Consider the following 27,303-nt stretch of genomic DNA (forward strand, 5'->3'; position numbering starts at 1 on the left):
AAATAGCCAAATACTGTGCCATAGCATGCAAATTATGACAAAGTTGTGCTTTTGGAAATTTGCCTACAGTAATCTTTATGTGTTTTTGTAGTTTCATAATGTTTTAAATGTTTAATTTTGTTTTGATTGTTGGACATTTGTACACTACCATGAATTGTTGGATTATGGGTTTGTAAAGGGTGTGTATAGGGTTGCACGCTTTGGTGCGATTTGTCCGCTTTAGCGATCACCGAAGCTCAAGGTGGCTAGCAGCATGGTGCAGAGGGGAGGGGTGGCACCAGCAGCAGTGCACCAGAGCTCTGTGCCTGCAAGCGGGCGCTGGTTGGTGTGCCGCCGCCAGTGCCCCTCCCCTCTGCGCCATGGCACTAGCCGCCGAACCGCACAACCCTAGGTGTGAGTTTTGCAGCTGGCTTAGAGCAGTATTTTAATAAACATCATCAACTGAAGTGATATCCCTCTTGAAGGAGCTTGACGCGCAACATGTTGGGGTTTCACTAATATTAAAGATTCTTTTCCTGCAAGCACCAATATTTTTTCACTATCATTGGTCAGTACGGTCTGCTCAGAGTGGCAGCTGCTTTCCAGGGTCTGAGGCAGAGGTCTTCCATGTTGCCTTCTCCCTGGTCCTTTTCACTGGAGATGTTAAGGGCAGGCTTTTCCAACTAGGGTTTCGTGAAACCTTGGGGTTTCTTGATGGCTATGGAAGGGTTTCCTGAACGGGTGGGTGTTAATTAGTTTTTAATATATTTTTAAAATTTGTTAAACATTTATCGGGCGATATGAGCAAATATGGTCATGTTGGCCAGCCCCTTACCCTCCAGTGATGGGTCTGGAGGGAGTGGGAAAGGAAGGGGGCCCAGGTGGGTGTGTACAGGGTTATGCTTCCCAACCATATTCTGCATAATCAAGCCACTTCTGGGGTTTCTTGAAGCCTGAAGAATGTTTCAGGTACAAAAATTGAGAAATGCTGTGTTAGGGATTTGTCCTGGGACCTTCAGCACACAAAGTAGATGTTCTACTACTGGACCACAGCCTCTTCCCAAAATCCTGACTTGTATTTCACTTATGGGGAAAAAAGGTTTTTAAAAGACCCATCTTTTTATTAATGCAAGACATTAATTAGGAATATATTGGTTTATTTTCTTAATGCAGAAAGGGATTTGAAAATGTGGCTTGGCCAGATTTCTCATCAGCAGTAAACACATAGTTATGAGAGGCATGTGTGGTTCTGGACTAAACTGTAAGAAGACAATGCAGGGGATGACTGATGCTATGCATGAGAAAGGAAACACTTACAGCATTATTAAGGCAAAAATACCCTGATTGTCACCAGTCCTGTTTTGTTTCCATGCAGCATTGCTACGTGAGACTTCCTTTCTTCTTCCTTCTGTTCCAGATGACTATTTTCGCTCTCCTGTTTAAGTTTTGGCCAACATTTTGCGAGTTCCGAAGAAATCTGGCGGATGAAGACATTTTGGCTCTTCTGGAAAGCCAAAGAGGAAAGAAACTAGAGAAGCAGAAGAAAGCAAAAGAAGAGGACAAAGACAAGGTGAGCAAAGGACGGTAGCCACACAACCCACGTTAGGCAAACTGGACAAGCAGAGGAATCTCTGGTAGGGACTTGATCTGAATTCTGCCAGGGCCACTGAAAACAGGCCTTAAAATTGTTGTTGTTGTTGTTGTTGTTGTTCCCACCACTCCCAGAACCGACTCGTGGCAGATTACAATAGTACTCCATGAACACTAAAACCCCAATAAAACATTAATACAGAACATAAAAATACAAAAAACATAAGAAATAAAACATGGTGATGTTACTTGTCTACCCTTCCCCCTAACACAATACCCAACAGGGGAGGTAAGAGGGAGCCATAGCCGGACACCATAGATGTTCAGTGGGCATAACTGCTTCTTAGCAATTGCTTGTTTTCATCAATCCTGTTCATTTATTTCGCTAGCAAGAAAGCCCATTGCAAGCAGGAATACAATGGGCGCTAGGACCTAGGGGACACTGGGAGGTGCAGATCTCTCTCTGTGTGTCTCTCTCTCCCTCTCCCTTTCCCTGTCTTGGTGTGCCTCGCAGCAGGAGCCAGAGCAGGTAATTAGGGCTTGTCCTTAGGAGGGAGCAGGGCTGGTCTTGGGGCAGCTCTTTCTGTGTCTCTCTCTGCCCCCCTCGTAGCAGGAGTGACAGGAGGGAATATGTTCGGTCTGGCAGGGCTGTGTGTGTCTCTCTCTGTCTCTGGCGCATCTGAGAAGAACATGGCTAGCATCCAGGGAGGGAGGGTGGGAGATGTAAGGGCAAGGCCAATCAGGGTGCAGCCGGCTGCACCCTGATTGGCCCTATTCCAGCTTGGAAAGCCGGACATGTTCCACCCCCAGGCTGTTTCACAAATATATCGAGTAACCATGGATTGATATGGATTTGGGATAGGGATATGGATATGGATTTGAGGTGGGGCCTCAAAAGGATATATTGCCTCCACAGCCACCTAACCAGCCACATAGTGCCCCCGGCCTATTTCAGGTCAAGAAAATTTTGCAGAGAGGAGTTAAGGTTGCAAGATAGGTTCATGTTCTGGAATTCCGAACTTATTAGGTGTGCATGAACCTGACTTGGGTTAGGACTGTGGTGCACAGAGAGACCTCCTCTTAGGGTTGGCAGCTTCCAAGTGAGGCACTAAACCCACATCAAACCATGAGCTAGCGCCTGTTGCATTACAGCACACAACGGGCTTTACAACTAGTTTTAACATAAAACACACATAGAAATGTTGCTGAAATCTGACATGCAGACTAAAGCCTACGCATGGAAGCCTGAAAATGCTCAAATCAATGCTGATTAAAGTGCCTCCAGAGCCTGCAAACAGCTGATCCCTGGAGAAGCTTCTCTCCACAGCAGGATCAGCTGCCTGGCGACTGTTTCGGCAGAATGGGTTCAAACTTCCTATCATTCAAACTTGAACTGATATACTGAATCAGTGATTCGGTTGACTTGAGGTCAAATCCAAAAGGATAGATTTTTTGCCCCGCAATACACATCCCTAGCTGGGAGCTCAACTTGGGAAGGGGAGAGGGCAGAATAGAGCTGATGTGTAGTGGTTGGAGAGCCAGATTATCGTAACTAACTGTTGGGATCTGATAATTCCCTGGCAATATTAATACCCGAAGTACTCTCCATTCTTGCCTTCCACTCCCACCTTCCCTCTGGGGTGGCAAGCCTTCAGGTGGTGGCACCCTACTTCCCCCCCCCCCAACTTGCTCTACCACTGGGCAGCAGATGAGCATTCGGCCTCAGAGGAATATCACTGGAGGATACGGCAGTTGCTAAGTGACACAGGATGGGGAAAGTAATTGTGTCCACTGAGGGATGGCACACCACACTATCTTCATTCTGAGCAGCAAATCCCTCTCCCCACCCCAACCCCCAAGGTACTTTCAAGGTCAAAAGAAGGAAGACTTGCACCTCTTTTTCTTTCTTAAGCAGCTACTGGGCAGAGTGAAACAGCCTCTGGAGATGCACCTTTGTTACCCATGAGACCTGTTCACCTCATCTCAGTGTCATTTTTGTAGCTTTTTAGAAAAACAAAGCCTGTCCTTTAGATTCTCAGGGCTATGAATTTCGCAGCGGAGGAACAGTGGCCTCTGCATCTACTCTAGCTGCCCCCCAAGTGCCTCAGATGGTATTGCTGAGGCATTGCCCTTGACTTTGATTATAATAGCAGAATGAAGTGACAGAGCAAAGATCTGCAGAAACATCTGCCATCCCATTTTCTTTCTCTTTAAGCAATCTTGAGCAGCGAATAATCAAACTTTTATTTTGTTTACATTTAGGTGCAAAGGAAGAAATCTATTATATCTCTAAAGTCACCTTCTACTCCTGAGGGTAAAACAACCCACAGTGACCAGTCATCTGTAATGAGCTTCACAGGATATGGCCGACAGGTGAATAATCAAACACTGACCATATAAAAATGATTGTTTCTATAACAAGCAAGAGACCTTCTCCCCTGGTGCTGCTGTGCCACTGTTGCCCAAGCCAACACTGGTACATACCAGGTCACTGTGTGTAGCATGCACGCATGCATAGTTAATTCCTCTCTTTGTTGTTATTAATGAAGTGATACAATGGCCTAGGCTAGATGGTGCACCCCGTTGAATATAATACATTTCAATCCTGCAACAGAGGTGATTGAAGTGAAGCCTAACACCGCAATCGTGAGCAGTATTGTGTTAGGTGTGTGTTAAGTGCCATCAAGTTGCTTCCGACTAATTGTGACCCTATGAATTAATTGCCTCCCAAACATCCTATCATTAAAAGCCTTGCCCAGGGCTTGCAAACTGAAGACCGTGGCTTCCTTGATTCAGTCAACCTGCACTGTGCAGGAGGTTGGACTAGATGACCCTGGAGGTCCCTTCCAACTCTATGAATCTATGGTCATGTTGGGTCTTCTTCTTTTCCTGCTGCCTTCAGCTCTTCCTGGCATTATTGTCTTTTCCAGTAACTCTTTTATGATGTGACTAAAATATGATTGCCTCAATTTAGGCATCTTAGCTTCTAAGGAGAATTCAGGCTTGATTTGATCTAGAAACTTATTTGTCTTTTTGATGATTCCAGCATCATATGTCAGAATGTTTTCTAACTCCTTTATGGCTACCCTATCTAGTCTCATTCTCGTTCAGATTTTCTTGGTTGCATTCTCAGTTGGGTTTATTATGGAGCCAAGAAATAGAAAATGGCTAACCATTTCCATTTCTAGATCCACTGAAGTCAATGCAATCGCACTTGCACATTCATGCACTTCCTAGCTTTTCTCAAACCCGCATTACTGCAAAGTTTTGGGGGAAATTGCAATAAATCCTGGATGGCTGCTATGTTGGCGGGAAAGTCTGGATTTTCCTGGCAGCCATTTTCTCTGACCTTCTCCCTACAGTGACCGTTTCCTTTCCCCACAGCAGGGAAGGCGGGACTTTTTTGTTTGTTCTAAAATCAACAAAATACTATTATAACAATATGTGTAATATGTTTTTGACTTTCCAGCTTTCAGGTTTTGACAAAGCAAGTCTCTATCTGCTTCTGTTGTAGAGATACAAGGGAGGAAGTGTGGAAGAGGCTAGAAACTTACAGTTTTTAAAAATTAAAGAGAACTGGTTACAAACTTTGATAATAATATATTGACAGATAAAGATATTCTGCTGCCAATTTTTAAAACAATTGAAAAAGCCCCAGTGTCTAGGGGAAGGGGGATGGCCACTGCTGTGGGACTGGAGTAGGGAAATTGTGGGAAAGTAGGGAATAGCCGGAAACTATGTGGAAGTCCTGTTGCTGCTGCACTAGACCAGCGACAGGTACAGGAAAACCACAAAAGCCTCCCCCTATGTGCAAGCCATCATCATAATCTTCTTCCCTTTGGCAGCTTCAGAAGTAAATGCTTTTCTTTTAAAGAACTGCTTCCAATGAGAAAAAGTTGATATTATTAGGGGAATCTCTTGTGGGCTCTTTCTCATCAGAAAACCTGAACACAGTTGACTAACTTCTTTGCTATTTAATTTTTAGCAAGTTTCCTGGTCATATTCAAAGTACGTGGAAGCTCTCCATCAAGAAAGAGTACTCCTGAAGATTCAGGAAGACCTAGAGAAAAGATCATTAGCATCTTCACTTTATACAGGCAAGATTTACATCAGATTTTGTGGCTGGAGGGATACGGTTAGTTACAGGTCTTTTTTTGGGGGAGGGGGCAAATACACAAAGCACCATTCCCCCCCCCACACACACACACACACTTTTATCCAGTTTCTGTTACTTAGGATATATACAGACGTGAGTCATTTCAGCAGTATGTTCCCTGTTAAAGAACATTCACTATATATATGAGACACAGATGAAACCTGCCTCTGAGGATTAAGTTTGGGAGAACATGTTCTTCTAGCATAAAAGACAGGATGAGTTGCCTGTCCCCTTCCTTTCCAGACCTAATAAGAAGTTGGGAGTGGTTATGATCAGCAATGCTACATGTGATAATGTAGAATTAAAGAATAAGAATGGGGGATCCACAGTAAGTTCACAAACATAAGAGTGCTCAAATAATTTCTTGCATTTTTTGGTTTATTTTTTAAACTTAGCTTTGGCCTATGCATACTATCTGTGGGTCACTGGGTTACTGATTGGTCACTGTGTGAAGTAACATGCTAGATGACATCAACCACTGTTCTGATCCAACTGGGGTCTTGTGTTCATGTTTAGGGTTCCTCCTAAGCCATGTCCCCAGCTCTGCTATCTGCTGTCGAACCTGTCTCAAAAGGATGGCAGCACTTTCCCTCTTAAAGCTTTGGATTGTGGCTACTTGTCTGTTCATATTGGAAGATTGATTGGGTCTTTCTCATGTCTTTCATAAGCTGGCTACAAGTCAGCTCACAGTTTGGCTATGACTGTAACAGCCGTGAGTTGGGCTGGCTGGCTGGATTTAACAGGATATTTATTTGTTTTAAACATTTTTATACTGCCTTTCCGGCCAATCAGAGTCCACAAGGTGGCAAGCATTAAAAAAAACTAAAACATTAAAACAAAAATGCAGTGAAAATGATAAAATTCAACTGAAAACATAAACAAGAAACACCGGAGGGAGAGCCAATAATAGTTATTGAGGGTATGCAAAAGGACAAAGCCTTCACCCACTGGGAGGGATATGCAAGTGTTTGCCTCCTTGTAGTGGCCCTTGCAGAAATCAGAGCTCCTGGTGTTTACTCTGTTTTGTCTTAGGACTGTTTCCCTCGGTACCCAAAATAAATGGAGATGCATTCTAAATGCAACAGGACACTGGCTTCAGGGACCCTCTAGCTCAGGGGTAGTCAACCTGTGGTCCTCCAGATGTCCATGGACTACAATTCCCATGAGCCCCTGCCAGCAAACGCTGGCAGAGGCTCATGGGAATTGTAGTCTATGGACATCTGGAGGACCACAGGTTGACTGTCCCTGCTCTAGATGACTTGGGCCCCAGAAATTTTGCCTCCCCCACTCGCCCCCTCTCAGCGGCCCTGAGTTTGAACCCAAATCTACACCAAAGTAGCTTGGTGACCTAATTTACTGCCATAATATGTATGTGTGCAAGAAGTCAGTTCTGACACCAAGTTGGAGAGTGGGGTGGGGTGGGGTGGAAACAAAATGAAAGCTGCTGTGTTACAAGGCCTCCCCAGTCCCAGTCAATGCTGCTGCTTTAGGTCACTGTGATACTGCTTCCCAGATCTTACCAGCAGTTATAAGCCATATATTGTTGGGCTGACCATGACAGTTTGCACCCTGCAAAGCTTTGGGCTTTTCTGTAGTTCTCAGATTTGTGTGTTTGTTTTGAAATCCAGGTATCTCGTCTGTATTCACTCTGAAGCCATGGGGAGCAGAAAAGCCAAGTGGCTCATCCACCTTCACCTCTGCTTTTGTGAAACAACGCAGTTTTCACTGAGAGCCTTGAAGTATGTCACAAAGAGATCCATTGCGTTTCAGTTTGGTATTTTTAGCATTATGTGGTCAGTTTCTTATTAGTCTGTGTTCTCCTGTTGCAACAAATCTCCTTGGATCGCTGTTGATATTGTTATTCAGTATTCAACCCAGAACTGGAATGTGACTGGTGCTGCTTCCCCTTGAATGCGTTGCGTATTTACCACAGCATTGTTTTTTGGTGCATCTATAAGATGTTGTCCTCTAGTCATTCTTCCCCCTGTATTTCCCTCCACTTTGCTGCAATCTTTCTTAAAGTTGGTTTCCGAATTGCTTTGGAAAGATCACAGTCAAAGAGCCTTGGGATGCAAATGGTGTGCATTTTTATATGTCCCACCCACATTGGTACTATTTTCATTGCCTCAGCCTCTGGGGTACGTATTGCCCCCCCTTGAAAGGATTGGATGGGGCTTTTTTTCAGTAACTGACAGATTGCTATAGTGTTATAACAATATGTCCATCTATTGTCACAATCTGCTAGTTCCCTGCTTTCCTTTTTGTGGTTGTTGTTTATTGTGGAGGTGAAAGGTGCAGGTAGTGCATTTCCTCTTATAACTTTGCAATAAAAATGCTAGAGAATTACCTTAAAAATGAAAAAAAAGTGAACTAATATATCAAGGCAATAGATCATTGTAATGCTATAACTACCTATTAAGTCCCAGATTGTTTTAAAAAACAAAACAAAACTGTTTGGGGGCGAGAAAGGGTGGCTGCAGGGGCCTGAGGCAGGGGCAAGCATCGGGGAAACAGCTTTGTTGCTCTTGCTAGAGCAACATGTGGAAGCAGCCTGGATCCAAAATAAATGTCTAAATACCTTAATTATACATTTTCTGGTGGCTTGATGCTTTGATAAGTTCTGATGCTTTAGTCACGTCCTTCTCTTCTTGTGAGTATAAATCTGTCCAGGTGTGTTTGCTGACTGGCAACAGCAGGCCTGTCAACTGAACAGCTCTGTGTTCCCCTCTGTGCATCTCTGACATCACTCTCCTGAGATCCTGCCTGCAGTGTGGAAACGCTGCTCCTGCTGGGCTTGCTTCCTTTCTCTCTCTCTCTCTCTCGCATTGCCAAAGTCTGCTTTCCTGAGAATAATTGGTATTGCCCTTGTGTTGCTGTTTTATTTTTTCTGGTCTCCCCATCTGCGCAATGATGGCACACCACCAGCTTCTTGGTCCAGTATTAATATTGCTCCTGCTCTCATCCAGAATGAAGCACACCTCTAAGCCATGTGGGATTCTGTTAAGCTCGTTCCTGATGTTTTACATTTTTGGTTCTTAGGCTTGCAATAGTGTCCATATTTGTTGTGTGTAAAGTTGCAGCCAGGTTATGGTGACCCCAAAGGGACATTTAAAGGTAGATTGCTGTTGCCTGCCCCTCCTGGACATCCTTGGTCGTCTCCCGTCCAGGTACTAGCCAGGGCCAACCCTGCTTAGCTTCAAAGCCTGATGAGATTGAGCTAGCGTGGGCCCTCTTGGGCTCCTTCCATACATGTTGGATAATGCATCTTCAATGTGCTTTTGCAACTGGATTTTCCTGTGCAAGACCGTTTATGCACTGGAGGTTTCATGCTGGGCTGCAGGCTGGAGTTTTAGTTGTCGCAGGTTGCCCCACTTCTTCCTGCACCCACACGGGGGAGCATTTGGCCTGGTGCACGTCATCCACCCCTGATTTGTGCTGCTGCACAGGAGCTGGGGCAGTGAAGTTCCCAGTGCATAAACGGTCCAAAACAGGAAAATCTACTTCTAAAGTGTACTGAAATTGCATTAGGCAATGAGTACGGAATGGTCTGGGTAAACACATTTGCTCATGAGTAAACATATATAGCCTCTCACTATTTTCATTGTTAAAAAGTGTTTGCTTTTTAAAGCTTCCCCAAACCACCTTGGTTCAACGAAGGCAGAAATCTGATGTCTATTTACATCCCATTGAATAATGTGGATTTTTTGGGGGGTTATAATACGTAGACAAGCTATTCTGCCGCTCAGTCTTGAGGCCAGGAAATGCCATTTTTTCTATAATAAACCCAGCAGTCAGTGCCCCTGACCACCTTGTGTCTGTCGGCAAGAAAAATACAATGTGGGTCTCTCCAGCTTGAATAAAACCTTTATGAGGATTATACTTCAAATTAAATGCCTGTTCATACTCCTGAATGTGTGTTGTTAAATTACATCCCTGAAATTCCAAAGAAATTACAACTAATACTATTGAATTTTATTATGGCTGCACATTTAACATTTGCACAGCCTTGGGAATGAAAGGAGATTTTGGAAATCAGCAGGTGGATTGTTAAAATAAAAAGAGGTTTATGGGTCAGTGATTAAATTCACAGCTTGTCAAAGGAATGAGAATGTTCATGAGATGCAGCCCAAATGCTGTAGTAGAGTTAATCGTATTTAGTTAAAATTTGATAAACTGCGAAAATGTACTTCTGTTTACAGTTTTGTTTAATCTTGCGGGGATAAAGTTGTACATTTGATATTCGCAGAAAGTGCTAAAATAATTTTAAAATAATAAATAATGTGTACAAAAATGAAATACCAGTTCAATAGTTTGTGTGTTCTATGCAGTACTGTGAAACATGCATGCTTTAACATTTCAAGACTAATATATAGCATTATAAGAGCCTCTTGTGGCGCAGAGTGGTAAGGCAGCAGACATGCAGTCTGAAGCTCTGCCCATGAGGTTGGGAGTTCGATCCCAGCAGCCGGCTCAAGCCTTCCATCTTTCCGAGGTCGGTAAAATGAGTACCCAGCTGCTTGCTGGGGGGTAAACGGTAATGACTGGGGAAGGCACTGGCAAACCACCCCGTATTGAGTCTGCCATGAAAACGCTAGAGGGCGTCACCCCAAGGGTCAGACATGACTCGGTGCTTGCACAGGGGATACCGTTACCTTTATATAGCATTATGGTTAGGATGATGTCTTGGAAAACCAAGCCTGCTGACAAACAAGAACATACTTATAGGGATAAGAGAGGAGAGCTAGTTTTTTGTACCCTGCTTTTCACTTCCTGAAGGAGTCTCAAAGCAGCTTACAATCATTTACCTTTCCTCTCCCCACAACAGATACCCTGTGAGGGAGGTTGGGCTGAGAGAGCTCTGAGAAAACTATGACCAGCGATTAAGAGCCTCTGTGCAGAAGGGTGGCAAGTACAGGGCTTTCTCAGTGGTGACACCCTGCTTTTGGAATGCCCTTTCCCAGTTTAGACTGACCTGGCACCTACCTTAGTATCCTTCAGGCACTAGCCTGTTTCTTTTTACGCAGGCTTTTAACTGAAGAGTTCCATTTTCTTTGAGCTGCTTTATGCTGAGCTTCTAGTCTAAGGATTGTTACATGGATTATTTTAGGCTTTATCCTGTTTTTATGCCCCTGGCTTGTTTTTATAGCTTGGTTTATTATTGATCATCCTTTTTCAAAACTGATTTTATTGTATTTTTTTTCACTTTGAGCAGGGCTATAGAGAGGTGGCAGATACATTTTCTAAACAAATAAACCAAATAAACTTAGGCATTTGTTTCCCATACAGCAGCCTTCAGTTTTGATACGTGGCAACCAATTTGACTTTCACAGTGCTGGACTTCCCAGGACCTTTTCATTAATTCCTTCAAACCTGGCCAAAACATTTATATTGAATTCAACCACTCATAACTTTAAAAAGGATATTTCTGCTATTACATGCCTCATTAGCCATTGGGCAGGAAACATCAGATATTTAAAAGGGTGTTTTGCATGAAAGGGACAAAAATGTAATTGCTTTCATCACAGCTTGAGAAAGTCTTTCTTTCCAGTTTGTCACATTAAATTATGTTAGTTATTTTGTCTATCTAGGAATCCTTGTTGTTAGATTTAAATGTTATCATATCTTGTAATCTTATTAGTGATTGACTGATGTTGTCATGCGTTACTGGACAGTGTAATCCACAACTGATTGAAAATTTTGGTTAAACTTTACTTTTCATCTGTTTTGACTCCCAATGAGAAAGGTGGAACATGCATGAAAATAAGAATAACAATAATAACGACAATTGTCATTTCCCGCCCCCCAGGTCTTAAGAAAGGAATTGGATGAAGGAACGACGGATTTGCAGCCGCTCATGGGAGCTGTCTACAGTAGAAATAAACAAATGTAGGCAACAGACCCTTCTGTTTTTCACAGTACATCAAGAGACATCTTCTAACAGAACGAGCAGTGGAGACGCCACCTGCTCTTCATTCAGTGGTAGCTGGAGTGGTCTTATTTAGCTGAAGTTTGCAAATTCAAACACGTATCATCCCTCTGGGAACTGGAGTTGTGCATCATCAGCATGCATACATACCTTCTGTGAAGTACAGATCTTATAATGTGGAGTGAAGTGGTGGTGGTGGTCCAGATGGCCAGGGTGCCAGTGTGACGGAGCAGTTGGAATCTCCCACTCGTAGGGAATGGCGTTGCCAAAGGATCCCTGGACAACAGTCTGTTCTCACTTTCCAAGATACAAAACGCCACCTCTTGCTCTCTGGCCTGTTGAAGCATCAGCAGGTGGAGGATAGGCAGAGGCCATCCTGAGGTAGTAGCTCTGTAGAAGAGTTTTTAAAGGATCTTGAGTTCAAGGCTGGGAAAGATTCTTGTTTAAGACCTTTGGGCATCAGTCTAACCATACTAGGTCACATGAACCTAGGTCACAATCCGTCTGCTGATTGTGGACTGAGAGTCAACCTTGTGCCGGCTGCTGGGATCGAACTCCCAGCCTCATGGGCAGAGCAGACTGCATGCCTGCTGCCTTACCACTCTGCGCCACAAGAGGATCTAACACACAATAGTGCACCATTAATGCTGGGGATTAAACTTGTGTTCTTTCCTGTTGACTTCAACCATGGAGAATAAGTCTGCTTCTATATAGATTCTGGCCTTGGGGTGTGGTTGGTCACAGTTGTGTGTGACAACATGTTAAGGAAATGAATACACAAATCTACCTTATACTGAATCAGACTATTGATCCTTTAAGGGCAAGATTGTCTACCCAAGCTGGCAGCAAATCTCCCTGGGTCTCAGGCAGACTTCTTTAACATCTCCTGGTCCTTTTAACTGAAGATGCTGGGGGTTGAATCCAGGACTTTCTGCATGTCAAGGAGGTGCTTTGCCACTGAGCCCCAGTCCCTCACAACTGGCTTTTACATAGAGAGCAAAGCAAAAGAAACAACAAATCATGTGGCCAACTATATCTAAGAGTGCAGTGATCTAGAGTAGAGGTAGTCAACCTGTGGTCCTCCAGATGTCCATGGACTACAATTCCCATGAACTCCTGCCAGCAAATGCTGGCAGGGGCTCATGGGAATTGTAGTCCATGGACATCTGGAGGACCACAGGTTGACTACCCCTGCACCACAGGCTGCAGTGCCTCTATCTGCTCAAGCAAGACAAGCTAAAACAGCCACGTTGAGATTGGTTCCTTCTTAGAGCTGTTTTCTATGCTTTTACTGCTGCTGCTGAAAAACAATCGAAACAAGCATACACCGGAACCTTGTTCAACTCAGCTTTCAGCATCAACTCTCATCATTGTTTAAAGGAAACCCAATAAAGAGATTTGATTTTTCACCCTTTATTCATTGCGCTCCTAAATATAGCTGGCCGCGCGATTCGTTCTCTCTTTTGCCTTGCTATATTGTTTTCGTGTTCTCCTATAGTGCTTCTGTTTTACACAAGAGAGAAAATGTTATTTATTTGGTTCTGTGGGCTTAGGTTCTGCTGCACTAGACCATGCAAGCTCATTATAAAATTATTTAAAGGGAAGGGTGTAAACAGCAACAGCAACTATTGATGGCTCTTCGCGGATTGCCATGGGAGCATTGCACTTTTGTTCATGGGAAAGGGAACGCAGGAAGCATGAGCATGCCTGCATCTACTGCACAGAAAGGCCCTTAGTCTCTGCCCATGGACACCTGCCCCTAAGAGCTCTGGGACCGAGATCTTTTCTTGCTGCTGACTATTGGCATGGTGGGAGACCAAGGCCTAGTCTGCACACATAGGATAATGCACATTATCCTGTGCAGAACAGGAAAATCTACTTCTAAAGTGCATTGAAAGTGCATTATCTATTGTGTGCAGACTAGGCCCAGGAATGCTGCAGGATTAAAACACCTTAAATCTTCCTTCCCTTTCACACCATACCAATTAAGTGATAACTTGAGGACTAGAAATAAGAGTTTCTTGTGGCGCAGGGTGGTAATGCAGCCGACATGCTGTCTGAAGCTCTGACCATGAGGCTGGGAGTTCGATCCCAGCACCCGGCTCAAGGTTGACTCAGCCTTCCATCCTTCCGAGGTCGGTAAAATGAGTACCCAGCTTGCTGGGGGGTAAACGATAATGACTGGGGAAGGCACTGGCAAACCACCCCGTATTGAGTCTGCCATGAAAACGCTGGAGGGCGTCACCCCAAGGGTCAGACATGACCCGGTGCTTGCACAGGGGATACCTTTACCTTTGGGGACTAGAAATTGGTTCCAAGTATGCTTGCAGGCATATTCTTTTCCTTGGCCTTATGACAAAAATTTGCAGTCTGAATAGTTCTCCGGCTTCTTTATTAGCAGAAGTGATTCGGGTGGGCAGATGGGTTGGTCCGAAGCAGAACAAAGTCTGAGTCCAGCAACACCCATAAGACCAACAGAGTTTAATTCGGAGTGTAAGCTTACATGTCAGGTCCCATGGCAAACTCTCCAAACAAGGCTAACTCATCAGATAAATGTGCACGCTCACAAAAGCTTATACCCAGAATTAAACTTTGTTGGCCTTAAAGGTGCCCCTGGACTCAAACTTTGTTTTATGAGCAGAAGTTAGCCTTGGAGTGGATCAGCAACATCTACAGGGGCAGTTTCCTTCCCCCACTGTCAAATGTAACGAGGAAGTACAACGTATGCCCATTTTTTACAACTGGGTTCCCCCCCATAGCCATCAGGCATGTCAGGGTGTTCTTCCTTGGTCCCTTGCTATATTCTCGAGCAGCTAATAACTAACATCTCTGTTTATCTTCTTTGGTGTCTCTGCTTTGTGTCACGCTTGTTGTACTTGTTTCTTGGAAAGATATTGTCCAGATCTCTGTCAGAGAGGATAAAACTTTACATGAATGCTCTCCAGTCTTATGGAGTTATATCTGCAGTAAAACTACTGTTTCCCTCGTGGCCCTGATAGAGGTGGTGTAAGTGAATGTCTTATTTGCCTGTCATAAAATTGCCTTTGGTATATTGGCTTGGGTGTATGGTCAAATTTTGCATGACTGGCCATAATTCATTCATTGCCTTAAAAAAAACAACACAGGAATGAGAATTTTAGAGTTCAACTGAATGTTGATGTTACTAAGGATGCCCAGTTTGCTGGCTAACGGGGTCTGCATTAAGTTCAAAAGGAGCTAATGGTGCCATATTGCTGGGGAAGTATGCAGGGGATTGTGACCTGAGGGTAGATCCCATTGAGCTCTATGGGACTTATTTATGAATTCCTGAAGAGGTGTACTTAGGCCTGGGCTACAGATTTAGCTCAAAAATCTGTATATTACTGCTCTGTCCAGACTGGCCTGATCTTGTCAGGCCTCAAAAACTAAGGAAGCAAAGGCGGCTAGCTGATTTCATGATCCAGTGCAGTAGGAAAAAAATCACCGTGTGGCTTTTCAATAAAGAGTCTTTACTCAAACGTCTCTGGTTTCCCTTATTGTACAGATATCTAGTTATGCGAAAACTCAAATATGACTCTTACAAAATGAATACAGAAAAACTGTGTTTTACACCAGTAAAATATTAATTTGAAAATGGGTCTAGAAGTGTGTGATTTGATCCTGATTTAAAGACAATACAATGATACTCTGTGTATTGGAGTGAGTTATGAGAATTAATTTTTGCTCCACATTCCTATAAAATAATGGGATGGTAATAATAAGTAGCTTTTAAAATCCTTCATCAGCTCCTCACTCCCTCTGAATTTCATCGTGGTAAGACTTCTGTGCTGTGTTGGCAATACTGGGGAACATAGAGCTCCTTCTGTCCCATGAGTGGACCTGTGAGATAATCTGTAATTCTGCTATCAGACATACCAGGGAATCTACAAAAGGAGCAGCCAAACCATTAGCCCAGATCCTGGAGCCATCTCTGCTGGGCATCTTCCCAGAGGAGTTAAAAGTCCCCTCTTCTCTGGGAACATTATTCAGCCTTGCTGTGGGCATGGATGGCCAGCCTGACTCCCCCCCCCCCCCGGAAACATTTGCCAGTTGTTTGGAAGCAGTGATGGTCTGGCTCAAACAGTCACCTGAATCTGAACCCTTCTAAGATGGTGGTCCTGTGGCTGGGTCAGAAAGGATCTGATCAGGAAGTGGGTCTCCCCTGCCTGGACAGGGTGCAATTAGAGATCTCTCCCTCTGCCAGGAACTTGGGGGTGATCTTTGATGCCTCCCTGTCAATGGACGCACAGGTCACTTGAATAGCCTAATTGAAATTTTTGCACAGCTGATGGGGGGAACCCATCTCACTATTAGGTTGAAATAGCTGCGAGTTACGTTGTCCAGGACTTGTCCAGGACTGAACAGTGACTTCCCTTGAAAGGGTAAGTCTTTGAAGTGTTGTCTTGTGTCTGGGGAGAGAGCTGAAGCCCAGACGCAAGAATGGTGTCTAATGAGAACGCTCATGTAGAGAAGACGGCCTGCGTTTCTTCTTGGGTTGGCTCCAACCAGCTTGTCCACCGGAGAAAAAGGGAAGAGAAAGTCCTCTTTGCCACCAGAAATCTGTATTGAGGATGCTGGGGTTAATATGGGCAAAAGGTATGTGTGATGGGGCCTGGAGTAAAAAGGGGAATCTGGTGAGAGTGAAGAAGCTGCATCCAAACTTTTATTTGCAAAAGTTGATGAAGGCGGTACAATCGCAATCAGTCAAACTAACAGGGCCTAAACTGATGCTGCTGTAACAGACATCCTGGATTAGAATATACGAGTGTTTAAATCCCCTATATGAATGCTGAATAGAATTATACTTTGCCATTATGGAGTGGAGTCCGCAGGTGGGACCTAGGAATACCCTGATTTTACAGCTCAACTCCGGGTGAAAGAGATCAGTTCCCCTGGAGAAAATGGCTGACTTGGAGGGTGGAGCCCATAGCATTATACGCCATGGAGGTCCCTCCCCACCTCAAATCCTGTGCACTCCCAGCTTCACCCCCAAAGTCTCCCAAGTATTTCCCAACCCACAGCTGGCAACCCTAAATAGGTTAGATTAATTAAAATACAACTCCATGCCAGCTACAAAAGCCACACAACTAACAAAGTGGAGATAGGAATCTAGGCAAGGTCAGTTTGTGGAGCCTCTATCCTGGCTCTAGGTTGATTATATGTGAAGAGATAATTCGCAGGAGTTACAGCAAGCAAGTTTGTCTTCCATGTTGCACTCACCATTAATCTGCTGGCATGGTAACAAAAGCGCCAAATTCTGCGCAACCCAAACTGAACTCATCAAGGTGAAATCACTAGGTATATGAAAATCACGTTCATTATTGTTTTCCAAATTATTAAGGCCAACTGGTTTATTTGGGATTTTACAAATCGTACTGCTTAAACCCCATACAAAGTACTGGCATGGGGAACTTGCATTCCCTCCAAGCTCACAAATCTTGATCAAGCTGATGATTTAAAATCTCACTTAATAACAACTAATGCATTCAATGGCTGTGGTAATCATTGGTAACCACCACCAAGTTGATTCATCTCCAGTTGGTCCAAAAATTACAAAAGCTGTTCCTACATTTCTTGTTTCTATCTATCATCATAAGATTACCCCCAAATTAAACCATGCAGTACTTGAAACAACTTCAAAGGCCGAGCTTGCACTACTCCCCGTTCAGCCTTTTTATTGGTTCATGTTTTCCATTTGGCTTCAACATTGTGCCCTTGCTGGTGGCTTTCTTGGGTTTCATTTATATATATTGCAGCTCTGGTTGGTGAGACAAGCTAATTAATACCGGGATGGAGGCCACGGATGTCATGCCTCATGCTGAGGATGGGGGCGGGGAGGGGGAGAGTGCTACATTTTTTTTTGTTCTGTATACATCTCATACTCTTCTGAGCGTGCCCAAGTGTGCCTTGCAAAAAATGCACACCAAATTTCATTTAATCAAAATACATTTCATAGGGATTGTTTACACTGTTATCTATTGCCAGCTCTGTTAATCACAAAGCTTAAACATGTCAACACAGAGGAAACATGAGAGCCACTATTTCTTAATTAGATTCTTTTCTAACAAAACAATAAAGTAGAAACAGGCCATTTTACAATGCAAAAAAAAATGATGCCAAATGTAGTCTAAGCTTTAACAAGCTTGATATCCCAAAGGTTTGTAAATGGTGTAGATTGGGACCCCTGGATTCTAGGCCCAAGATCACTGGGGTAATGATCCTATTAGTTTCCAAAATACCACCCAACCCAGCTTCTCCCAGTTGTTTAAAATCAAGAATCAGACAAGATGACAGTATAAACAGTTGACTATACTGAAAAAGGAAAGCGAAGAATGCAAACCAAGTCCCCAAGGATGATGTTACAAATGAGAAACCCCAGAGGAGGGGCAAAACCTTCTGTCAGCCTGACCTCAATCAAAGGCCTGGTGGAAGAGCTCCATCTTACAGGCCCAGGGGGACTAAATTAGCTCCAGCAGGGTCCTCAAGACATGACAATGAAGTTGTACTCTAGACTCTGCATTTGTTGTAAAGGTTAACATTTTATTGCCTATTAGAAGAAGAGTTGGTTCTTATATGCTGCTTTTCTCTACCCAAAGGAGTCTCAAAGCGGCTTACATTCTCCTTCCCTTTCCTCTCCCCACACCCTGTGAGGTGGGTGAGGCTGAGAGAGCCCTGATATTACTGCTCGGTCAGAACAGTGTTATCAGTGCTGTGGTGAGCCCAAGGTCACCCAGCTGGTTGCACGTGGGGGAGTGTAGAATCAAACCAGACTCGTCAGATTCGCAGACCGCTCTCCTAACCACTATAACAAGCTGGCTCTATTAACAGGAAAATGGGGAGTAAGGGACGGAATCTCTCTGCATAATGAGAATCTATGTCCAATACATAAGACCTTGATTGACATTTACCACAGAATAATATAGAATTATTTTAACTTGGAAGGACCATTAAGAATGTGAATTCCAATCTCTAATTCTTTAGTTTCCCTAAGGTAAAGGTAAAGGTATCCCCTGTGCAAGCACCGAGTCATGTCTGACCCTTGGGGTGACGCCCTCTAGCGTTTTCATGGCAGACTCAATACGGGGTGGTTTGCCAGTGCCTTCCCCAGTTTCCCTACATGGTAACAAATTTGGTTAAATGTTTCTTTACTAAAGGTTAGGCCTGTTGAAGATGTGGGAAATGTTAAATGTTTATGTATATGCCAAGGCTACAGGCATGGATAAAGGCTTGGAAGTAAGACCTATTGGATACATTGCAGCTTATTTCTGAGTAAACATGCGTAGGATTGTAATAATTAAAAAAAAATCTTTGAACACAATAATGAGTTTGTTTAGACTAGTTTTTGCTTGTTGACAGTCTCTCAAATATTAAGTTGCTCCGTGTTCCTGCCAGATTGAGAGCCTTTTACAAATTCTCAAAGTGGTCCCACTGTAGTTTGTGTTGCATCATTGGAAAGCTTATCTTTTTTCTTTATTGACAAAACTATGCCTTGTACCCTACCACTGTGATCAGCTAGCAGTGATAACTTCATCCAGAATAAAACATCTTTTTCTGATGCAAGTTGTTTGAAAGAGCTTCATGCCCCGGAGAAAAGCTCCTTGTTCTGAAGGAATGGATTGAGAGAAATGGTAGAATACAACCCAGATGCCTAAAAGCCACAGATGTCACCCAGAATATGGCAGTGGACATACCATGAAAGTTAATCATAGCAACAATGAACTTATGATTTAACTGGGAGAGAGGAGTAATTTCACAGGTGTATACCTCACAGGTACATTCTAACTATAATTCTACTTTTGTAGTTTGGTATTTAATAACTTTCTAATACATGTGTATGGCCTTAGTGAGCAAAATAGTGGCACACATAATGCAATACAACTTATAGAACTAAATCTTAGTAGATACTGTGATGTAAATTTCTTCTATAACCAGTGATCCTCCACTGTTTTCCCTGAATAACATGAGAAATAATCACTGTTTTTCCCCCCGCAATGTTTGGGGGATGATTTTAATATTATGTTCCATCATCAGTTTTGTATAATTTGTCTGTTAGAATCACCTATTCACTCTGCTTCTTGTTATTTCTGATTTGTAAGGCTGAGATGAACATGGCTGTTTTATGGAGCTGCCACCTTTCTATGGTAACAATTTGGGCTTGGTATTAGCTCTAAGGCGATCGTTTTTTTTATAAACAGGAAAAGGAGCTAATCTATTTTTGCAAAGCTAGCAAATATATATTTTTGTAGTAAGCACAGAGTAACACATAATGAAACTGCTGGTAGAGTGACTAGGGCACGGCCTTCTGAAGCAACCCAGTTTCAAACTTCTAAGATGCTGTTCACATTGCATTATTGTGATAGCACCGAAGTACACTGGTTATCTGCAGTATTCTCATATGACATCAATACTTCGGTTATCTAAATATTGGGTGAATCAACAGTATATTCCATGGCACATGTACCCCACAAGATAGCCTAATCCAGGTGGTGCTAGCATCAGCAGCACTAGTTCCCTATCAATAAACAGAATGTATGTAAACAGAAACTATCATATTGTCTTTGTTACAATAGCTTGAAAAACAAGTGGGCTCAGGGCGGTTTACAGGAGACAGGAAAAAGATACAGATTATATATGGTAACAGGTGATAACAGCAATAACATTATAACAGCAATAACCTTAATATGATAACAATAATAATATTAGAGAATAATGGTAGAGCCTGTACTGTAAGTTAGAGACTGTAAAAGAGCCACAGCTCAACTCTTACTGGGCCCAGTGGCTTAGGCAGATTAGTAGCAGTCGTCGTGTGTGTGCGGGGGCAATTGGAAGCGATGATTTGTGTCGACCTCAACCAAATGCCTGGCGGAGGAGCTCCTTTTTGTAAGCCCTGCGGAACCGTTTCACTTCTGTCATTAAAAGAAATAGGAGTTATGAATGTTTGATTTCAAAATTCAGGATTTGGCCTCAGTGGCCGCACTAAAAACACCACCCTTTGCAGAGATGTATTTTTATACCTCAGATTCTCCCAGACAAGAACATTAGAAGGTCATGATTAGGCTAAGCAAAACATTTCCCCCTTTCAACGGTATTTGGGTCTATAGTTGAGGCCAGGCAGTGAGGAATATCATGCTCCTCTCGCCCCCAGTGGAGTTGCGGTAGCGAATACCATCAGCACCCTCTTTGCACCTTTCCCCTCTGGAATTAGTTGGGAGATCTGGGTCTGCATCTTTTGTAGGGGGTGGATGATTTATTGTGTATTTTTATTGGTTTTAAGTGTTTTTTTAGGTTTTATATATGCTGTAAACCGCCTCGAGCCTTTGGGGGGAGGCGGTTAAGAAATTTACTAATAATAACAACAACAACAGCTAGAGAAGGCCATGCCTTTCAGGCTACGAGAAAACATGGGGGGTGGAGGTGGTGCCCTCACTCCACTGCAGGGAAGAGGTGGGTGTGGATCTTGTCCACGTTAAGCAGTGAAAACTTAGCCCTTACCCAGGGCAACTTAGTCATGCCAAGATTAATGGAAGAAGCGAACTGGAATGAATGGGAGAGTCTCGTGTCTTTCCCGGGGACTGCAGTCCTGGCTAACTTCCACTGCAGGGCGGTATCCAGGGCCTCATTTTATGAAGATTTCCTCAAACGATACGGTGCCCAGGCCACAGCTCTGGATTCCTCTCCCACCGGACGCGGCTACGATCCCCGGGCTCCTCGCCGGGTTCCCTCCGCGCTGCCTCAGACAGAGGCGCAGGAGGGAGCGTCTCCGGGGGGCACCGGCCTCTCTCGAGCCACGAGCATGGGGAACCGTCGAGAAACCCGCGCCGGCTTCCTCCGCCTGCTCACAACGCGGATCGCGCCCCGCGGCTTCCCTCGCAGGACGACGATGGCGCCCGCGCACGCGCCGACGCTCTCTAGCGCTTGACACCTAGCGCCGCTCTTGGCCCTGTTTTGAACCAAGCGCCCTGCCGTATCCGAATGGAAGCCCTGCCGCGCAACCGAGCATGCGCAGACCGCCGCTGCGCCCTGGAAGGTGAACGAGGAGGAAGGACTTCTCGGGGTTGTTTCTGCAAACGGCCGTTGGCGGGTGAGGTCAGGCGCCGCGCGCTTGCCGCGTTCTAAGCAGGGTGCGCGCGCTGCCTTGCGCCCTTGCCGGCCGTTATTGCCCCCTGCGAGCGGGGGTGGGGGGAGGGGCGACTTGGCGGGCAGAGAACAGCGCGTAGGGGGGGGGGGGCTGCGGGCTGCCTGTGTCCGGCCGTGATTGAAAGCCAAGGTCACCTGAGGGGGGGGGTTGCATATTGGGGGGGGGGCGTTATTCCCTGTGGGCCACTTGAGTGGCTGTGGCCGCTCTTTCTGCGGCGGCTCTATGGTGAAAGTTATTCACGCCTTGCCCAGTTAACGGCTCTTGAAGGCCGGAAGTTGAGGAGCGGCTTGAAGAGAAATGTTGACTCCCGTGCTTGCATTCCGGAAGTGAGCTGCCTTACGAAAGCTCCTTCTGGAATGCTTCATCTCATCAAGCCAAACTACTAGTGCCCCACCTGGACCCAGAACAGCTAGCCACAGTGATCCATGCGACGGTCACCTCTAGAGCAGGGGTAGTCAACCTGGGGTCCTCCAGATGTCCATGGACTACAATTCCCATGAGCCCCTGCCAGCAAATGCTGGCAGAGGCTCATGGGAATTGTAGTCCATGGACATCTGGAGGACCACAGGTTGACTACCCCTGCTCTAGACTGGACTTTTGCAACTCGCTCTACGCGGGCCTACCCTTATTCTTGATCCGGAAACTACAACTGGTGCAGAACACCGTAGCCAGGGTTCTCACTAAGAGATCTCACATCCAGCCGGTTCTCCAAGAACTTGGCTGGCTCCCAGTTCAATTCCGGATTAAGTTTAAGGTTTTGGTAATCACCTTTAAGGCCATACGCGGTCTGGGCCCACTGTATCTGAGAGACCGCTTCCCTGCCTATGCCCACAGAAGAGCTCTACTCTCTGCCACTTCCGCCACTGGCTGCGGATTCCTGGCCTTAAAGAGGCACATCGGACCTCAACAAGGGCCAGAGCTTTCTTGGTCCTGGCCCCCACCTGGTGGAATGAGCTCCCCAAAGAGATCAGGGCCCTGCCGGAACTTCCCCTATTCCGCAGGGCCTGCAAGAAGGAGCTCTGGCATTTACTTGAGGCCAACTGACTCATAACATCTGCAACTTCCTCCCCCCCCCTCCCCGACTGAGAGGTCGAACCTACCAAGGGAGTGTCAAAGTTATTGTTGTTGAAATACTGTTCTAGTTGGTATGTTATATTGTTATATTGATACTGATACTGTTCCATGTAAATGTTCCAAAATGTTTTCTCTAAACTGTCCAGAGCCGTAGGGAAGGGCAGTATAAAAATCGAAATAAATAGTTACCTCCCCTTTCTGTTTGGACTCAGGGCGGGGTACATCATAAACCAGTGTGATGTAGTGGTTAAGAGCTGCGGTTTCTAATCTGGAGAGCCGGGTTTGATTCTCCACTCCTCTGCATGCAGCCAGCTTAGTGACCCTGGGCCAGTCAGAGTCCTGTTAGAGCTGTTCTCACAGAGCTGTCTTACCCTACTTCACAGGACGTCTGTTGTGGGGAGAAGAAGGGAAGCCATTTTGAGACTTTCAAAAGCAGGGTACAAAGCCCAACTCTTCTATTATTATTATTATTATTATTATTATTATTATTATTATTATTATTATTATTATTATTATTATTATTATTATTATTATTATTATTCGATTTATTGCCCGCCACTCCCTTGCGGGAGTTACAACATTCTAAAACCCCATAAATTCCATTAAAATCCAATTAACACAACTACAATCCAACAATTATTAGTTAGCAAGCTAACCTGGCAAGATCGGCTAGTCAACTTCCCTTTCCCCCTACTAGCAGGTGGAGAGGGGATATTGATGGTACCCATCTCCAATCCCAATCCCAGGTCCTGGGGGGGGCATAGATGTTAGCCTTGGCCTCAACCGTAAACCTGGCGGAAGAGCTCCGTCTTGCAGGCCCTGCGGAACAATGGAAGATCCCGCAGGGCTCGCAGCTCTCCCGGGAGCTCATTCCACCAGGCGGGGGCCAGGACTGAAAAGGCCCTGGCCCTGGTCGAGGCCAGGCGTGCTTCTCTAGGGCCGGGAACAGCATTCCTGTTTATTCAAATTCTGTATAATAAAATATACAGAAATATACAGTAAAGTATGTATAAATGTAGCTTAATAAATAATTAAAAATCTCAAGCAGTTCAAAAAGGTGCTTGCCTTAGTTCAGCATTACAAGGTTCCTGTGCAACCTCTTTGATGGTAGGACCAGCTTGCCTTTTTTGCAGAGGGGTTTGTGGGCTCCGTAGTACAAGTCTGTAGATTTTTTTTGTAGTAGTAGACATCAGTTCCCCATGTTAACGTGCTTGGGAAGAGGCATGCAAACAGTTTACAGAAGACGTTTGCTTGTCTGGGAGTGCTCGGGAGATGATATCTGCTTTCCAGTTATTTGACTTTTAAACTAATTGCACTCTTACACTAGGTATTGTAGCTTTCTTTCAAACCTTATTGTGTTTAGCAAACTGTTTTAAGCTGGCTGTTTAGCACAGCATTGTGACTTGAAGTCTCTCTTCAGAGCTTGAGCCAGAGTTTTCTCAATACCTGCTACCTGAATTCTTTAACTCAGTGGTCCCTACCGGTCCGTAGATCAGTCAGTGCCGGGCCACGGCTCCTCCTTGTCCTCCTCCCCGGCTGCTGCTTTGGGGGCTGCCCTGCTACTCTGCTGCTGGTTCACCTTTGGTGCTCTCCAGCGGCCGCCATGGCTGGGGCTCCCCCTCGACGTGGCACTGCACAACTGCTGCTGGCAGTGCCCCCAGCGGGCAGTGGGAAGTCAGGGGCACCGGCGGGAAAGCAAGCGGAGCAGGGGCCCAGGCGGTGGCAGCGATGTCCCTTGGCAAAAGACTATCCCCCCGCTGGGCATCAGTAAAATTGTCAAGCATTGACCTGATAAAAAGGTTGGGGACCACTGTTTTAACTGGCACAGTGTGTTGTTCGGTTGTTTGGAAAAAAGAAAAAAAAAACTACATCAGTAAGGAAACGATTACATATGTTGAAGAGATGCATATTTATACCTAATATTGGGTAAGTAGATGTGCTTCAAGTGTAGTGTTTGTTTTTCTTTTCTAGGGAAAGTTCTCAATCATGACATCTGCTTTGCTGACCAAACCGAGGATGAGAGGCCTGTTGGCCAGCCGTCTAAAGAAATACCTTGCAGTGGCGGGTATTGGTGCTATGGGGATTTTTCTGACATTCAAGGTCAGATTTCAGTTTTTTACAGATCTGTCTACTAAGTTTGTTTCCAACAATATAGTATTCTGTAAACTGGTTAATATCCTGTAACCAAAGTTCTCCGAGGGCAATCCTCTGGAGCAGCAGTCCGCAACCTTTCGGCTGCCACGGACCACTGCTCCGGAGAGTGGGGAGAGGGCGGCCCAGGGGCCCGTGCACACGCGGCAGCCCCAGCGCAAACACGCGTGCGCGGAGTGCTGTGCACGCGCTTTTGCACCCGGTAGGGGTGCAAATGCGTGTGCGGCAGTCCACGCATGCGTGTTTGCGCGGCCGCCGGCACGGCGGCTGCGGCTTCACCTCCCGGCCCCTCCGGGTCGCCAGCAAATCGGCCGCCAAAGCGGCCGATTAGCTTGCGGCTTGGCAAGCTTCTCTTCCCTCCCCCGCCCGAAGCAAGAAGCTTGCCGGGCCGCAAGCTAATCGGCCGCTTCGACGGCCGATTTGCTCGCAGCCTGGCGAGCTTCTTGCTTCGGGCGGGGGAGGGAAGAAGAAGCCGCGGCCCGGCGCCAAGGCCGCCGCGGCCCGGCACTGGGCTGCGGACCGCAGGTTGGGGAACACTGCTCTGGAGGACCACAGGTTGACTACCCCTTGTCTAGCTCATCCTTTCTCAACTCTTATTGTTGAGAAACCCCTGAAACATTCTTCAGTCATCGAGAAAACCAAGAAATGGTGCAATTGAGCAGAATATGGCTGGAAAGCATAGCTGTGTACATGGCCACCCAGGGGCCCTCCCCTTCCTATCCCCTCCAGGCCCATCATTGGGCATTTTGGGAGACGGGAGGTTGACATATATAATATATAATATATATAAATTTATTCCCCCCACCTGGGCTATCAAGAAACCCCATGGCTTCATGAAACCCTGGTTGAGAAAACCTGCTCTAGCTAGTTTACATTGCACACATTTATGTAATGTTTAGAGAAATTAGACTAAAGAATCTTCCAAAAAAAGTACTTTACTTTGCCAGTTTAAATTTAGTTTTGGGGCCTTCAATCTTCTTTTTCATTTCAGTTTGGTTTGATGATACCAAGGAGGCGAGCGTATGACGAATTCTATAAGAACTATGATATTGAAAAAGAGTTTGAGGCTATGAGAAAAACAGGCGTATTTCAAAGTGCACCACTCAAATGATTATAAGGCAGCCAGTATCTCCAGGTAACTTTTAAAAACCTTGCATTGCCAAACTTGGGATGGGGAGGGGGTACTGTTTCCCTTTGGCCAGCTGGTTTGCTCCATAGTTTCAAGGACACATACTGGAGAGCAACAATTTTTAAAATGTTGTCTTTTGTCTGGCAGAACCATAAATTTCTGGGAATGGTTGAGGATGCAACAATATATTGTGAACTGTGGTTCCAAAGCCATAATGTGTTGCTGTTCCATAGATTCCTGCAGTTGCTTGGGAGAACTGTGTAAGGAAATAGTTAAAGTAATAGATATAGTTGGTGTGTTCCACTGAAGTAAGGGGGACAGAAAGTACTACAGCTCCAGAAGTTGCCATGACATATTGAAACAGATGGAAGATCTGCCTCTACAGGAAAGAACCACCCCCCCAGCCCATTTTACTGAATGGAGCTGATGTAAATAAATAGATGTTTTAATATTTATAAGTGATTTTTAAGAAGTTGATTGTTTTAACTTAGGCTGTTACCTGCCCTATTTAGAAAGGGTGGGGTACAAAAATAAAAATGTTAATATTATTATTAAATGTGAACAGTACCATTCTGAAAACACTGCTTTTGCACTAATAGGGCTTCTCACTTTTGCTAGGCATTACATCCGCATAGGAGAGACTTGCTGTCAAACTGTCTTATGGCTTTCATCTTGCTAAAGGCTTTTCTTTCTGTAGGCCGTCTCTCTTCTCTTCCTGATCACTTACTTACCTTGACTTATTTGCCTTGGCTGCTTTAATAGAACACCTGTGCTGCACGTGTCTTTCCTGATCCTTTTCAAAAGTCCAAAGCATGCCTTTAGTTCTTCCTTAGACCCTCCTGACACTGCATTCGTTGTGCATGTACATTGCTAGTTCATCTCTTCTGTTTGCCTGGTTGTAGTCTGTAGGTTCCTAGGACAAGGTCTTCTATACATTGTATGAATTACTCGCTTGTCTTGTAGAAAGCATTTTGTTGCTTGGTTTAAATATATGAAGGAACATATTTTCTTTTCTTTTATAACTCTTTTTTTTCCTTTTCAGATCCTCTTCTTTAGCAACCTGAAGTTAAACACTGCTGTTTCTGTCAACTTCAGTGCTGGTTATACTACCATGTTGCTCATTAAATGAAGTACTTACATCA

At 44.8% G+C, this 27,303-nt stretch overlaps 2 protein-coding genes and 1 long non-coding RNA gene across 6 annotated transcripts in view; 2 read left to right on the plus strand and 1 right to left on the minus strand.

The window, feature by feature from the left end:
* RGS22 (regulator of G protein signaling 22) overlaps positions 1-11,808 on the plus strand; it is a 76,183-nt gene extending 64,375 nt beyond the window's left edge. The window contains exons 24-28 of the mRNA XM_077351811.1: positions 1,397-1,549; positions 3,832-3,942; positions 5,555-5,666; positions 7,354-7,464; positions 11,532-11,808. Coding sequence (XP_077207926.1) covers positions 1,397-1,549; positions 3,832-3,942; positions 5,555-5,666; positions 7,354-7,454 — 477 coding nt within the window. The 3' untranslated portion in view covers positions 7,455-7,464; positions 11,532-11,808. The remainder of the gene's footprint in view (positions 1-1,396; positions 1,550-3,831; positions 3,943-5,554; positions 5,667-7,353; positions 7,465-11,531) is intronic.
* LOC143844544 (uncharacterized) lies at positions 1,140-21,572 on the minus strand. 2 transcript variants are annotated; one of them, XR_013234024.1, is made up of 4 exons: positions 21,162-21,572; positions 20,437-20,575; positions 11,802-12,041; positions 1,140-1,507 (listed from the first exon to the last, which is right to left on the minus strand). It is a non-coding gene; the product is annotated as an uncharacterized LOC143844544 (long non-coding RNA). The 2 variants fall into 2 exon arrangements; XR_013234025.1 differs by lacking the exon at positions 20,437-20,575 and having other exon boundaries at positions 21,162-21,568.
* On the plus strand, positions 21,544-27,303 carry COX6C (cytochrome c oxidase subunit 6C). 3 transcript variants are annotated; one of them, XM_077351813.1, is made up of 4 exons: positions 21,544-21,750; positions 24,853-24,981; positions 26,024-26,167; positions 27,204-27,303. In XM_077351813.1, the coding sequence occupies exons 2-3, from the start codon at positions 24,868-24,870 to the stop codon at positions 26,141-26,143; spliced, it is 234 nt and encodes a 77-aa protein (XP_077207928.1). In that variant the 5' UTR covers positions 21,544-21,750; positions 24,853-24,867; the 3' UTR covers positions 26,144-26,167; positions 27,204-27,303. The 3 variants fall into 3 exon arrangements, with proteins under 3 accessions (XP_077207928.1, XP_077207927.1, XP_077207929.1); XM_077351812.1 differs by having other exon boundaries at positions 21,643-21,755; XM_077351814.1 differs by lacking the exon at positions 21,544-21,750 and adding an exon at positions 21,885-21,936.

The sequence above is a fragment of the Paroedura picta genome, chromosome 9 (genome assembly GCF_049243985.1).
Source record: "Paroedura picta isolate Pp20150507F chromosome 9, Ppicta_v3.0, whole genome shotgun sequence".
NCBI lineage: Eukaryota > Metazoa > Chordata > Lepidosauria > Squamata > Gekkonidae > Paroedura > Paroedura picta.

Coding starts and splice junctions, on each gene's coding strand:
- COX6C (XM_077351813.1), top strand. CDS start 24,868: ATGACATCTGCTTTGCTGACCAAACCGAGGATGAGAGGCCTGTTGGCC. Junction 24,982..26,023: donor GGATTTTTCTGACATTCAAG/GTCAGATTTCAG, acceptor TTTTCATTTCAG/TTTGGTTTGATGATACCAAG.